This window comes from Typopeltis vanoorti, chromosome 12 (genome assembly GCF_054136105.1).
Source record: "Typopeltis vanoorti isolate ZY-2024b chromosome 12, IOZ_Tvanoo_1.0, whole genome shotgun sequence".
NCBI lineage: Eukaryota > Metazoa > Arthropoda > Arachnida > Uropygi > Thelyphonidae > Typopeltis > Typopeltis vanoorti.
Window position 1 is genome coordinate 47,761,536 of NC_143560.1, and position 16,311 is coordinate 47,777,846.

Consider the following 16,311-nt stretch of genomic DNA (forward strand, 5'->3'; position numbering starts at 1 on the left):
TTCCAACAAACAAAATTTTTAATATCAGCCATCCTCTAATTACTCAGCGGATTCCTCTCTATTATTGATTACAAGTTTAGTATTTAGACTTATGTGCTGATTTAAACTCATTAGATTTAATGGAATGAATATAGCACAGAGGAGCAATAAAATATGGTCAAACTGGTAGATCTGCCAACTAGATATCTAAGAAAAACACAGGATGTATTTCCTGTGTTTTTCTTAGAACAAAGACTGGTCAAAGAACAGTCTTTGAAATGTATATTTGTTGCAGTGAAGTACATTAGTTTTTTCCCATTTGATTCTTTGCAAGGTCAATCCATTTTAGCTGACTATGCTTTGGATACCTTGCAAAGAATCAAATGGGGAAAAAACTAATATACTTCACTGCAACAAACATACATTTCAGAAACTGTTCTTAGAATCAGATTTAGTAAACCTGCCTAATCTTAATAAATATGGTTGTATTAAACTACCCAAAAATTGGAAAACAAATTCTTAGGACTCCATCCCAACAGCCCAGAAAGGGAACTTCTCATACAGGTATAGACTTTTATTCTATTTATTTATTTTTTCAATTTATTGCTTTGATTTTTTGTGTGTACTTTTAAAATTTTGAGATTATATCTCTGATATGACAGATGGATCCAAATACAGGATCCAATAAACTTGCATTTTATTGTTCTTGTATGCAGTATCCATTCCATTAAACTTCATAATGGCCACTGAATATTACAAGTACTCTTTCCTTTTCCTGATCTAGGTAAATCCTTTAATCATCATTTCGATGATCAATGTTTAATCATTCATTTTAGAAATTATGGACTCTACAACCATGTTATAAATAATTCTTAATTTCTTGACGTTTCGATCTTCATATTAAGATCATCATCTGGAGCATATACAAATATACAGGACAAGCTGAGTTACATTACACACAGTAAGCTAAAGAAACAATGATTTGATCACCAGTTATTCTACTGGCATGACCTCCAGTGAAAAAAAAAACCTAATTAATTAATTATTTAGAAACTACATCAAGCTAAATTCTATTTAAGATAACATGAGCAAACATTCTTTCTTATAGTTTTCTTTCAGTAACGATGATGTCCTATTTTTAGCATTACAAATGTTATTTTTGATTTAGGATCCTGGATTATCTAGTCCTGTTTATAGTTAACTCTTAGAGAGGAAGGTTCTGTGGGTCGAATATGTGCCTTCCATATGCTAGCGATTTTTAGACCAGCTTTATTGTTCAGATTGGGATGGCTGATAATAATCTCACAAGTTTCCTTAAATTTGCGTTCATACCATCTTTCGGTGTGATGTAAACAACTGGTGCTTTTCCAGTCAATTCTATGTAAGGTGTTCAGGGCATGATCAGAAAGGCCAGCTTCACCATAGTTATTATATTTAATGTGTTGTTTATGTTCTTTTTTTGTCTGATAGGAATTGTGCGTCCTGTTTCTCCTATAAATGGGTATATTACAGGTGCAATAAATACGGTATACTCCAGGGTGGACCAGCGGAGGAAGTTGAGTTGAGTAAGCTTTTTAATTTTGCAGGAGGTTTAAAGGTGGCTTTGAGGTTGTATTTTTGTACAAAAATACAACCTTTTGTTGAGAATGTATGTTCCATTAGCTGACTATATATTATAATGCACTGCTTTCCTGCTGAAAACTGTAGTCTTGTTTGTATAAGTGATTAACAATGAAGATGGAATAACACTTATGTTGTACCATCATCTTGTCATAGAGAACACAATTTGGTCATCAAAGTTCCAAATTCCCAGTGCATCCTCATTCATACATATCAACAGGTGCACAAGGTGACTGAAAACTAGACCGGTTCTCGTCAATTTTCTAGATTCCTTAAAAGCTACAAACGTGCAGGTCTCCTCCCATTTATCTAGTGTCAACCCTTACGTGATCCAATCTGATTTTTTTAAAAGAATAAATAAAATAGTCATAAAATTTAGACGAAACATGGCAAACTCACAGAACTCAAGCACTTTATTTAAACTTTTTCTCAAAAACATTTCTAAAGATCATAATCCCTATTCATAACCATTAACATAGAAATATAAATAAAACAAAATTTTCTTTTTTCCATATAGGGTACACAAACTTTCCCCAAACATTTAGATAATAGATACATTTGCCACAATGTGCAGCAGTTTTGCTTGCTTGCTACAAAAATAAGTATATGTTACAGATCTGGATAAATTGGAAACATTTCTTGATTACCAATCAATTATTATTAAACAACTTTCTGTATGAATAATGTATTATCCCAATTAAAGTTATTTGCAATTATACTTAATTTTTGGAGGGAGGAAGGGGGATTAATACTAAAACATTTCATGAAGCTATATTTGATAGTAAAGATTTTGTAATTAAATCATACTTTAAGAATAAATAAAAATAAATAAAATCTTGTTTTATTATTAATATAAAAAGCCCAAGTTAAAAATCATTGTACCCAAGCATCCCCGAATTAGGATTATTTGAAAGATAAATTTCATTTACTTTTTGTTTAGTAAAAGTATAAAAGTGATAAAAAAAATTATTATAAATGTCCAAAACTGAACTTTAGTTTGATCACCACCTACATTTTTTCAGTGGGGTGGGGTGTGTGGGGGATTATATAATGGGACTTCCAGTTTTTGACATCACATTACATTAAAAATATTCAATAAATGGTTATCTATTATCATTTTGTAATTCATTTTAACAGTTACTTTTCCAAAATAGACTGAAGTCTTTCTAAACCCATATATGTCTGGTTTATATCCATACTTATGAAATCAATTTAAAAGAAACATTTTGACAGACTACCAGAATTCATTGGACTGCAACTGTGAAATGTTGCACTAAAGCAAATCTGCTGTACAAGTTCGTTCCACAACCAAATAAATGCACATAAATACATGACAAAAGATGATAACACACTAATACAATGGTATATTAGGGAATACCAAAAAGCAGGAAACATTTTGCTTCAATAATTGAAAAAATATCTATGAAATATGAGCGAACACATCTTTATTCATCCTATAAAAATAAAACAAACAAATTAATCTCCAGCTGTTGTTCAGCACATGCACATTCCATGATTCAGATTTAAAACAGCATAGATTTAAAAATATATAATTAATACAAAACCAAAAATAAATTTTAACTTACAGCAAGGTTTTAAGTCCTCTTCAGCATAATTAATTCTACATAAGGATGGAAAGATACATGACAACATGGCATTAGAGATTAGCCCAAACTTTACTTATCCTACCCATAAAGACAATTACATCCTTTTTAGATAGATAAAAGGCAATGTAAAGGGTGACTTGACTGAGGCTATTACAAAGCATCAAAGTTGGTTATGGAGAACAGTCCAAAATTTGAAAACCAACATGAAATATTAAGATTTTTTTACTGCCAAGGCATGCACAATACATTTATGTAATATAAAAAAATATCAAATGTATTTATGTAATAGCAAAAATTATCCACAAAATGAAATTTTTTTTGCTCTGGTCCATCAAAGTCCTGAGGCCTCAGCTGATTCACTATAGAAACACAGATGATAAAGAGTTTACAGGCTTATTCTTGTGATCTGGTCTTTGGTTAGATCTACAAGAACTTACAACTTTAACTGACAAAAGCAAGGTATCTTAAAAATTCTAACTATAAGCCATTGTATATGCTCAAAAAACATTTCAGCAATGGTTCAATTAGAAAACTTTCACAAAAAATAATTGCCATCAAATAAAAAGAGTAATCCAGAAGATTCACACAGAACCTCTCACCCAAAATAGCAAAACAAATGCTTCTTTTTTTTTTTTTAGTTAAATAAAATGGGAGGCAAGGTTGAATATTAATAAAGAAACACCAATATTAATCAAAATTTGTCTTCCACTAACCAGTAGACAGTGCCAACAAAACTATGGGTTCAAATCTCGCTCTGGCATAGATGTTTTTATGAAAGTCTTTAGGTGGTAGATGACTTTTGGCACCTGGTATTAAGAGCATGCTTAATGAGTACCATGGAAAAAGTTTCACTCTTGGTACATACCAGGGTTACCAAATTATCTACTGCTTGGCCCAACCATGGTACATGTTGTGAGTGTGATGCATATTAAAAAGAAAAGTAACATTGCTACACACACTATTTCCACCACAGACCAACCGCCATTATTTCATGCTGGAGTAACTACGTAACATAGCTTACTGTTCCAGTTTGAATATTGATCTTCATTTTTACAATCAAACTGTAAGGGCAGCAGAGACCTTTAAAACACTTGGGTTGTTTAGAATTAATGATGAGGTAATTCAGATAATGTGATATATTTTTGTCAACTATGTGTGTGTTTATCTGCAGTGTGTTTTGCAAGAGAAAAATAAAATTGAATTATCTAGAGAATCTACATCTTTCACTCTTACATCTTCCAGTTAATTCATTTTAAAAGGTCTAGAAAATGTTCCATGCATCCTAAATGGGATTTGAACTCAGATTTTTCTGGCCAAAGGACATTTTTCTCCCAACTATCTCATAGAAGCATCTCTTCAAATTATAATCACTTCATCTGGATTGACAACTAAGGGCTAATAGGGTATGCAATTAGTGCAAACTTTCAGGACTCCATGACTTGTGTATCCTATGGAAATGCCTAAAAATTACATACTATTTTTAAATTTTGGGAACCTTTTCTATACGAAACTTGAACAAGAACTGATAATTTATTACAGTTAAGATTCCACTGTACATCTATGTAATAAATTAAAAAAAAAGAAGCTGGAGTGTTTAGTCTACCACTCTTATTATTAGCAGCACTGACAAATGGCTATATTGTCAAATACTTTCTCTTCCTTTGTTTGTAACTTTTCTGAATAAAACAAAACAACTGCATACAAGGGAAGAGAAGAGGTTTTTTTTTTTTTTAATATATTGCTATATCCATGCTATTTTAAACCTGATGTGCAACCTTCACATCACAATGCATATTCCAATAAATAACAAGTACACTATCTAATGAACGTGTAATAAAATGCCATTAAAATGTGTATGGTCCAGTTCTTATTGTTAAAAGCAAATATGTCTTTAAGGAGTTTTATTAAACAGTTAAAAATCTATTAATCACTGCTTCAAGATAGTATCAAAATTTGATGACTATCAGCAACTGCTAAATGCCTGCTATATACCAGGAGCAGCTGATATATCATCATATAGATACTAACTAAATACTGCTGATGATTATCAACAGCATTTGTATCCTCTCACATAAAGTATATATCAAATATTCTAATATATTATGTAGAAATAGCTGACATGGCATGTAATTTAGAGTCGACTATAAATCAGATCGAATTCAAGTTCAGTTCATCACATTATTCTCTTGGATATCTTAATTTAAACACTACCAACGTGTTACAAAAAACCGTTAAATCTTAAAAATGTTCTTCAATAGGCAAAATATTGAAGACCAATACTTTCTGAAATTCTTTGGCAGTAGACTTTCCCTTAGCATATAACATCATTTTCATAGTTAAATCACAATTCTAGAATTAGCAGAAAAATAACTAAGCAAGAAATGCAATGAAAAGCAAGGCATGTTTTCATGTTAATCTATAAATGAATTAATCCACATAATCTATTAAAAAAATAGGGTTATTACAGAACTATGGTTATAAAAGGCAAAAGAAATTGTAATAAAATATTTGGATTTCTCTAATTGGCTAATCTTCCAGCAATTCTAATTATTTACTTTGTCTTTTTTCTGAAAAAATGAATTTTCAAATCACTGTAGCATAACTATACATATATACATACATATTTTAACTCTGCTGACTTCCATATTAGAATTATAATCTTACTTTACAATAACTAATTTTATGACTCGTCACTTAAACCATTATACCTTTAAACAGACAACAAATTGCCTACACTATTATTTTACTATACAAACAATGCACAAATTTGTCAGTTCAAGGAACAAATCATGTTTTGTGCAGTTCACAAAATACATCAAATTTTAAGTTCACAATGGAGGTTCTGTTATTACTGCATTTATCTTCACACTAATTTCTAACTAGCATTTTGCTTCTTTTTACTTTCACAGGTGTGAAACAGTATCTTTATATTAACTGTTACTATTGGCTAGGAGTAAGTTGCTGATCCCCATGCATATCCATATCTATCATGTACTAGCACCCTCTTAATAGTATGTTAATATCTAAACACCGCTGTATAAATGACAGAATAAGACTAGCATTTGTGACATTTATCAGAAGACTCAAATGATTGGCAATGTAACAATCTGTCAGAAAACACGAATAAAGGTAAATACATTTAAGTTTAGTGCAGTTACAGTGCAAATATTACACACCAAGATCTTCACTAAAATATTCAGTTTTCTTTGTTCTTTCTGAAAAATTAAACTTGGTGCTCACTTAGATGTGCTATAGAATGTGTAAGTTGCCTGTGTTAATAAATATGACCTTATTACTAATGACAGGCACTTGGGTAGTGCTGTGGCAGGTGAACCTGTGTGGCACAGGTATAAATCAAGCTGTTGTGGCACACTTAATACCAATGTAGACTGATCCACACTCTAATAGTTACTATGTGTGATAATTGAGCTACAGTTAGGAAACAACTTTTCCTGCCGAAAATAACAGGTTCTACTTTTCTAACAACAATGAATATCATTTACTTTTTTTTTTTTTTTGGATGATAAAATTATAAATATTTCTTGATAACAGCAACTTTTACTTGCATTAGATGAAATTATTGCTACACATACAATAAACTACATTATAAGAATCAGCACTTATTACATATAATATATATAACAGCTCTACAATAATCCTACAAAAATAAATACTTACTATATTTATTGCCTGCAGTGTTTTAAGCCAATTCTTATTTGCAGGTAATAATTCTTCAGACCACATAACATTATACTGTGACTACAAAATTTGTGGTAGGCATGGTTATTAAATTACAATACAAATATGAGAGACAATTTGAATAGAACATTAAAAACTTCAATTTCTTACAAAACTAGAATAATGCAAGTAAATTATTTTTAAACATAATATCCTTAAAGGATATATCTGATCTGATTAATTTATCTGTACAAAGTTAGAGCATTTTATAAGTGAACAAAAATTTAGCAAGTATGTACATTATCCCCAATAAATGCAATTAAATAATTTAATGATTTAAATTATTTAATTTATCAAAAAGTTTATCAAAACTTTGTAACACTATTTGGCAATAATGTTATAAAACTGTATAATAATAAAAAAAAAATATGCCTTAAAAGTTACAATGAATGATGAATACCATAACTCACTCCAAATATATAGTATAGTACATCCATTTTTCTGATTTACTGCCTAAAAGATAGATAAGATTAAGTTTGAATTCTTATAATGAAGTGGACCGAATTATCTTCATATATATCCATCTTTTCAGATCTAAATTATACCAGTATTACAATAATTAAGGTTCTAAGTGTGTCTTAAATGCCCCAACTCTATATAAAAAAAAAGTTTGCATTTCTAGTCTGCAAAATATTTTCCATCATGACAATAAGCAATTTTTTATCCTTCTCAAAGAAACTAAATAAGAATGAAGTTTTTTTAAAAATTAAATCGAATAAATAAGTTACTGTACAGGCAGTATTTGCTATCTTATTTAAACACAACTTTGTTTTTTTCCTTTTACAACTGGGCAAACAGTTACTATTTAGTGGTAATTTGGAATCAGCATCTCATGCTTTTCAACAGCCTGTATTTTGGCAAAAATATGGATATATCCTAACTGTTACTATGAAATGACAAGCGTGAGTAACAAACAGTATGTTAATTGCAGCATTCACATACAGTATGACAAAAAGAACATATCCAAACTCTACTCTTAACATATTTTTATAATAACATCTAAGCATGGGTTTATATATCTTTAAATAAAAATTAAAAAGATTAAGCATTATGAGAAAAACAAAAATTAGAACTGCCCATGGTCCTAGAACTTTCCAATGAAGCAAAATTTTGAATTGAGATGAACATAAAAAGAACATTTTCCAAAACTAAACCCACAACTGGCAAGCTTTTATTAAGAAAATGTAAATTTAGATATTTTTAACAAATATACAATTTCATTTAGTACTTTTTGAAAAAAAGTATTAATAATATCTCAATAATCAAATAATTTAAAAGATTTACTTATTTTCTTCTGATAAGCCTTAAAAATACCTCAAAGAAAGCAATTTTAATATTAATTTAATTTTATTTTGCAAACAAACATTTGTGACTGTCACAAAACACAAAAATTGCTTGATGTTAACAATTACAAAAATTTTCTGGATTAAGCAATTGTTTGTTAAAAAAAGCATTGCATTAAAAAAACTCCCCTTCCTTATCACTTTAAGGTGGGGATGATTTAGCTTCTAAATTAAAATTAAGATGGCCTTCTTTAAAAGGATAGTGTGATATGATTACTGTATTCATAAACCATCTTATTCTGTGCTTGGAAACAGCTTTTATAACCTTTATGAGGTGTTACACAAGTATATACAATAAGGGATTTATTTCAAAGATGGTGGAAGAAGAGTAAATGAAAGAGGTGTGAATGTTGTTATTTGGGATTATGGTTGAAGTGAGTAATACTGCAGCAGCCAATGCATTATGAATAAATCGCTCTTCTGAGCAGTTTGCCTGTTTTGAGGGAAAAAACCATGTTTCTAGGAGGAAAAGTGAGACTGCGTGGCCAGTAAATGACAAAAGATCAAGTCACATAGGCATAAAGAGAATTAAGTGAAAAGAATGAAGTAGTATGTAAAAGAAAAAAAGGCATGAATAAAGTCAGAAATAATATAAAATGAACACCAGTGGGTGAAAATTTACATGAAAAAGTTAGACGTGAGCAGAGATATGCAGATAACTTCATGGAATGGAATGAAATGAGAAATTAGATTAGAGAAAAGATTAACAAGTGCATTCAAGGACATAAGTAAGATGTCACTAACAGCAAGATAAAGGAAACAGTTTGGTAAGGAGACTTAATTACTGAAGACTGGGGATTAAAGGATGATGTAAGCATGGTTTAATTTAGTGAGTTAAATTGTTAAAAAAAAAAAATTAACAGAATTATTTTGTTTATAATCTACAGTGAAATTACATATCCACATATCTTCCATAGAATATAATACCTATTGCAGGATTGATAGGAAAAGAAATGATTCCAGATAGGCTAAAAATAACCAGCAAGGTAGCAATTTATACTTTGGCCTACTGGAATACAAATACTTAGGTACAGATATTTTATTGATGTTCAAAAAAATTTTTTAAAATGATTTTTATAAGCTGGAGGATATTAGCTAGATATATCATGTACAGTAGCTTAAATCTTGGTCATTCACAAGCAAAGAGGAAACATTGTTGACTTCTTTCTCTGAAAGAAGTTTTAGACATTCAATCCTCAAAGGAAAGGAGGAGAAAGATGAAAAATATTTAGTAAGACATTTGTCAAGCATGCTGCAAAACTTTTATACCTATTTCTATGAAGAATGAATAACTAAATTCTAATAAGACAATTATCGGTTACTAATTTAGTCCTTCAAATGTTAAAGCAACAGAGTAATCTAAATTATCTCTGGCCTTTCAATGGAAAGGAATTCTATACTCTGCACAGTTAAGTATATTAGCTAGAAGACTGAGGTCAAAATTTTCAGAAGAAATATAAATCATCATAAAAACAGAAAAGGATCATCTCTTTCATTCTTATGAACATGACAATCAAACACTTGCTAGATATCACTACTGAATCAGGGGGAAAAAGAGAAATTTAAATAGCTGTTTAAGTACCAGTATACCAGGTGAAGTATCTTTTTTTTTTGGGGGGGGGGGGGTTGCAGCCAATGAACTGCATTATGAAGTAATTTTCCCAAAGTTATGAAATGTGTATTTTACAAATATTTTAATCCAATCTTTTTTTATACATTTGAAGACAATTTTTTACATTCAGGTAATTATCTAATAGTTTGGCATTATTAGAAAGCTTGTACCATCATTGCTTTTGAATTTTGCACTATTTACAAGCTTTAAACACTTTTCAGATTTCTATTTAAAAGTGTACAATACCATTTTTTCACCTTTTATTACTACATTTAGGTCTTTTGCTGATGTCAGCTGTTTCAAACTGCTTTAAGTTAGAAATAAATAAAATACCTTCAGCTTCTCTTGGCACAAGTTATGTAGCATACAAGTTCATTATTAAATGGAAATTGAAATCACTGCTTCTTATTTTCAATAGAGGAATGAATCAATCATAATCACAAAAAATGACCTACTGTATTCCAGTATTGTTAAATAAAAAGGTTGATACTATTCAAGGAAGGCATTCAACAGCCCTCAAATTTCATTCAAATTTGGAATTTAGTTGCTTATGTTGCATAAGGTCACTTGAGAAATCGAGTACACAGAAAAATGAAGACAAGATTGAAGATAAGGCAGTTCAACTAATTCAGAATATGTTTTTTTCCTATGATGCTTAGTCTGAAAAATTCTATATAGCTGGAGTAAAAATGAATGGGGTGTGTGGGGGGAGGGGAGGAGAAAGGAAATTGCTTTTTCTACAGACATCTACTGTTTGCACAGTTCAATCATTTTTGATGAAATCTGATACAGATGTTTATTCAATTAGGGTTCCCAGAGAATCTCAATCCAACTGGACTAAAACAGCAGGCAGTGGGAGTTGCTTTTGTAGACACCTGCACAGGTCACATCTTTCAAGTGACATCCTAATATATTGCTTGATATCCTTTGAGAGTTCTCAAAGGATATCACAATGGAACCAAAATGAAAGAAGAGAAAGAGGAAGGGAGGGAGAAGAAAGTAAAATGTTACAAGTGATACTGTGATTCACCAGAATTTGGCCAGTTATTTGTTGAATGCTTTACCCACTTGCCAAATCTCATTTAAAAAAAAAAAACATCTCACATACAAGTGAGCCAAGTTCTGATAAAGTAGCTGGATTATTTCATTGCCTTAATTTTAATTAAAATTTTTCTCTGAAAGCTTTTTTATATAATTTTTAAGAGATATTTATCCTTTTTAGCTAAGTTGAAAGTTCTGTAACTGGTTAGGATTTAAATTATGTAACCTTAAATCCTTTTAAGGGATATTTTAACAAACAATTAACAAACATGGAATTTGTTTAAGATTATAAAAGAGTAATCTGAGTCGTCATATTTTGAACCTTTGATGTCTGACTGAGTTCCCCAAATCTGACTATGTTAAAAATAAACTACACAGCAAAAGCCGAAGTACTACTTACAGTAAAATGTAGTTCATATTTAAGCGAAGAAAATTATATTATTTATAACTGTTTTTTGATTTTTTACTTTATTGTATATATAAGAGGACACTTATACACTTTCTTATGAATAAAAAAATGATTTGTCCCTCTAAGGGATTAAAAGGGGTTTCAAAAGTGAAATTAAAAGATGGGAAGGTAAGTATCTGAAAATTAAATATACACATTAGTTATAAGGTATCACAATTTATTCAATACTTATGATTGCTTTAATTATCAGAAGTTTCAAAAGTACCAATTTAATAAAAGTAAGTGATCTGGATTGATATAAAATTTGGCATTTTCTCCTCATTACTATAAAATCCAGTAGTTGTTTAAATCAACATAAAAGAACAAATAAAAATAAAAATCATAAAATGAAAACAGATGAAAGATACATGGTTACTACAAAATAACATTTCCTAATATAGACGGCGATGCTACTCAAGTAGCTCTAAATATTTACTGTTTCATAGAAACAGTCATTATGCACACTTAATAAGTTATATAAAATAAACAAGACATTAGCCGACACCATTCCGTTACAAGGAACTATATGATATAAATAACAGCCTAACTATGGTTTCTATAACTCAGCTTGTTTTCTATAGCCGCCAATGTTAATTTGTATCCATCAGGTAGCCGACTATCAATCTTTTCTTGGATGCTCCCCATATCAACAAACCTTCTTCCATCATGCAATCTGTTTAACAAATTCATATCTTCTTCAAGAATTCTGAAGTTAAATACCTGCAAAGTGAAATAATCAATGACAAATTCAAGCAAACAAAGCAAAGCTGGCAGAAAATCAGCTATCTTAAAAAAATTAGGACGTATTAAAAATAAATAAAAAAAGTAATCTATATTTTGCATACAGTCTTAATACCATAAATCATATGGCAGATCTACAAGGTGTGACAAATTCCTAAAATGGTCTTTTACTATTGTATGTATGGCAAGTCAGGCAGAACCATGCAACTGCACTTTTGGACATGCCTATGCCTTGAGTTATATCAAAATCAATGAGTAGTCGACGAGCTGTAGTAAAGTTTTCACATGCATTTGGTGCTTTTGGTAGAAAAATGAGTGAAAGGAATTTAGACGAGTACATTAACATCAAGTTTTGTGCAAAGTTAAAAGCAATAGTGAAATTCAATATGTTAAGAGTGGTCTATGGTGATGATGCCATGAAAAGTCTTGTATTAGAATAACATAAAAAGCTTAAAGAGGGACAGGAGGAGGTGAGTGATGAAAGAACTGGGTAACCACAAACTCAACTTGTGGAAAGAATGCAACAATTATGTTGGTTCAACAGATGATTAAGTGCACAGTTAATGGCAGAAGAATTAAATTTAGACAGAAGACAGCAAGTAAGATTTTGGAATTGAGAAAAATTTCTGCAAAATTGATTTTGCAAATATTGACAGTGAAGATCAAAAGCAGTGGCTTGATGTTTGTTCTGATCTTTCTTCACAACTGGCTGTTTTTGATAGTTATTACTATCAAAACAGCACAACTGGTACTTTCAATATGACCCTGATACAAAATGCAAAGCATGCAATGGAAAATATCATCAAGACCAAAAAAAAGAATGAATGTCATGATTGGTTCAAAACAATGCATGTTTTTTTTAATCACAAGGACATAGTTTAGTTTGAATTCATTACAGAAAAACAAAGAGTGAACCAACACCCATTTAGAAGTGCTTTCTAGAATGATAGTTTTGCAAATGTTGAGTGAAGTTGGATAGAAGTCATGGTTATGTGAAGCTGTTCATAAGAGTTAAACCTTGGCCAAACACTAATAATTCATATGTATATTTATACTTGTCTTTAAGGTATGTTGACTGTTTTACCTTACTGTAGCTATTATGGTGCCCCATTTCAGAATATTCTGTTAATTGTTTAATTGCTGTACTGAGATATGTGAAATTTTTAACAATTAAACATCAAGTTTTTTCATAGGAGTTTTCTGTCTTGTATTAGTAGTATGCCTATTCATGGTATTCCAATGTTAAAACAATTTTAAAAGAAATTTATCCAAAGAATTTCATCATGTATCATGACAATGCCCATGCACATGATGCAACAGTTGTCTGTCCATTTCTGACTACAAAAAATTTAGACCAACCTATGTATTCAGACAGTGTCTCTTGTAATTTCTGGCTATTACCTAAACTGAAGGATGTCTGATTTTCTGATATTTCTGGCATCCAATGTCACATGGCGGCAGCGAAAAAAAAAAAGCATTCAAGAAGATGAGTTAATTGAATGTTCTGAACAGTGGCATCGTCTAATTGTACTGTTACGCAAGACAATTACTTCAAAGGTGATAGTAGACATTTTTCTTTTGTATGTAGCTCCTATCCATGAAAGGTTTTCCATAAACCTATAGTACATTTGTACTGTGAGTGGGCTAAGGACTTTTTTTTTCTAATTTTTTTTAAGAATTTTATATATATTTCTGATTATTTTTTTTTTACTAGTCTGGAAATTCAGATCTAAAGACCAAACATAACTTTTTCAAGCCTCTTCAGTAAAGAAGAGTGGTTGTCTCACAATAGGTGACGAAATTCATCTACCTAAAACTATACAGGTAAACAAATAACTATTAATTATTAAATTATTTTAGGAAATTATAACGTAGACTGGAATATTAATTAAAAGAAACTTTAATAAATATTTCCTATATTTCAGCAATGTCACATCACCATCTTCACGGGAACATAAAACTATGACACGTGCACGCAGGCACTACAAAGAGCAAATGAGGACTCATTTGTAATTTCCTGAGATAATTTAATAGTGATGTGTTATCAACGTATAAGCCTATCTACAAGAAAGGTAAACAAAGAGTTTTTAAATTTGCATTTCAGTCATTTAATTGTTATACCTTGTAAATACTAAATTAATTTACAAGTTTATAATTTTACAAGGTTAAATCAATGTGGAAGTCATATATAATTATATATGAGGGGTCTGGAAAGGTCTTGGCCTCGGCAATAGATGGAGACACTATTGACAAGTTTTTTTTTTCTAAGTCAGTACATCTCTTATAAGCATCCATTTGAAATTGCAAGTCTCATTCTATTAAGTACTTTGTTTTATACAGCTGTCTGAAGCAAAAGTGTTGTCTGTATCCCTTGAAATGGATAAAATTGAGTATCGTGCAGTTATAAAATTCTTTGTAAAAGAAGGTTTAATGGCAAAAGAAATTCGAAGTTTATAAAAGTATATGGGCACTCTTCTCCTTCATTTTCGACAATTAAGAAATGGACTGCTGAGTTTAAACGCACTGTTACCAGCCTTGAAGATGATCCATGTGAAGGATGTCCAAAAAGTGTAACACCAGAAATCATTGATCAAGAGCACGATATGATATTGAATGACCAGTGAGTCAAGGTGCATTAAATTGCTGAGACTATAGGCATTTCAAAAGAACATGTAGGATATATTTTGCATGAAGAATTGTACATGAAAACGTTTTGCACAAGAAGGGTGCCATGTTTGCTCAGAGCAGATCAAAAACACACTCACATAAAAATCTCTGAACAGTGCTTGGAGCATTTTAAAAAGAATAAAACTGATTTTGTGCATCAATTTTTTACTATGTATGAGACTTGGATTCACCATTACACACCAAAATCCAAACAGCAGTCAAAACAGTGGACAGAAGCCGATTGTTCAGCGCCAAAGAAGACAAAGTCGGTTCCATCAGCAGGAAAGGTCATGGCATCGGTGTCTTGGGATGCTAAAGGCATTTTGTTTATTAATTATCTTGAAAAGGGTAAAGCAATAGCCAGGGAATAATATTCCGATCTTTTAACCAGACTAGATGAAAAAATTCGTAAGAAAAGACTCGGTTTGTAGGGGGAAAAAAAATATCTTTCATCAGGACAATGCACCTTGGAACATCCACCCTATTCCCCAGATTTCGCTCTCTATGACTTCTATCTCTTCCCAAAACTAAAACTCTTCCTTACTGGTCAGCATTTTTCTTCGAATTAAGAGGTTATTGCAGCTTAGAGGGGGGTATTTTGCAGATCTTACTGAAAACCACTACAGGGATGGGATAATGGCGCTGGAGCATCGCTGGAATAAATATATTAGCATTAAGGGAGATTATGTTGAAAAATAGAAATAATTTTGAAATTATAAATTCATTTTTTTATTATTAGGCTGAGAACTTTTCAGACCACTCTTGTGTGTTTGTCTACACACACACAGTAAGGCCCCATTTAATGCTACCCGAGAAATGCTGATTCGATAAAAATGCAGGTTTTTTCCGAACCCTAAAAAAGCACTAAATTTACACTGATTCAAATTATCATATATCCCATGATTCACATATAATATGATTATTCCCAAACCTAAACCAATCAGCGAAAGTTGATTCATTGTAGCACTGTAATTTCCCCTAAACCCTAAATCTGTTTGTCCTGTGCATTTGTCTTCCCAATTCATCATGTAGTTGTTCGTTGGCAGTGAAATAGCGTCCAAGTTATCACACGATTTGGAGTGATGCGTAAAACATTATTTATGCGCTGTAATCATTGATATTTTGATCATGGAAATCAACAAATATTCTATTTATTCATTAAAAATTAATCATTACTATCACTTTTTAAATTATTCAAAATGAGTGCGTGTAAAGACGATAAAACAAAATTGATAAGAAAATGCATTTCACTCAACATAAAAATGCAGGAGGTGAAGCGAAAAAGGTGAATGTCAAGTTGACATTGGAGTCGCTTTAAATGTCTATCTACTTCTACTATACAAATGATTTTAAAAAAGCATGGATGAATGTAAGTGTTCTGCAACCACAACCATGTCTTCTGCAACAAAGGTAACCTGATCCAGAAGCAATGTTTTAGAGGAAATGCCTTTCCATTTGGATTGATGATGAAACCAAATGCAACATGCCATTAAGTCAGGCAATAATCATGGGAAA

At 30.9% G+C, this 16,311-nt stretch overlaps 1 protein-coding gene across 1 annotated transcript in view; it reads right to left on the reverse strand.

The window, feature by feature from the left end:
• Positions 1–1,994: 1,994 nt before the first annotated feature.
• Positions 1,995–16,311, reverse strand: part of LOC150100761 (putative oxidoreductase ZK1290.5) — an 82,461-nt gene continuing 68,144 nt past the window's right edge. The window contains exon 8 of the mRNA XM_090402104.1: positions 1,995–12,108. Within this exon, the coding sequence (XP_090258230.1) occupies positions 11,932–12,108 (177 nt within the window). The 3' untranslated portion in view covers positions 1,995–11,931. The remainder of the gene's footprint in view (positions 12,109–16,311) is intronic.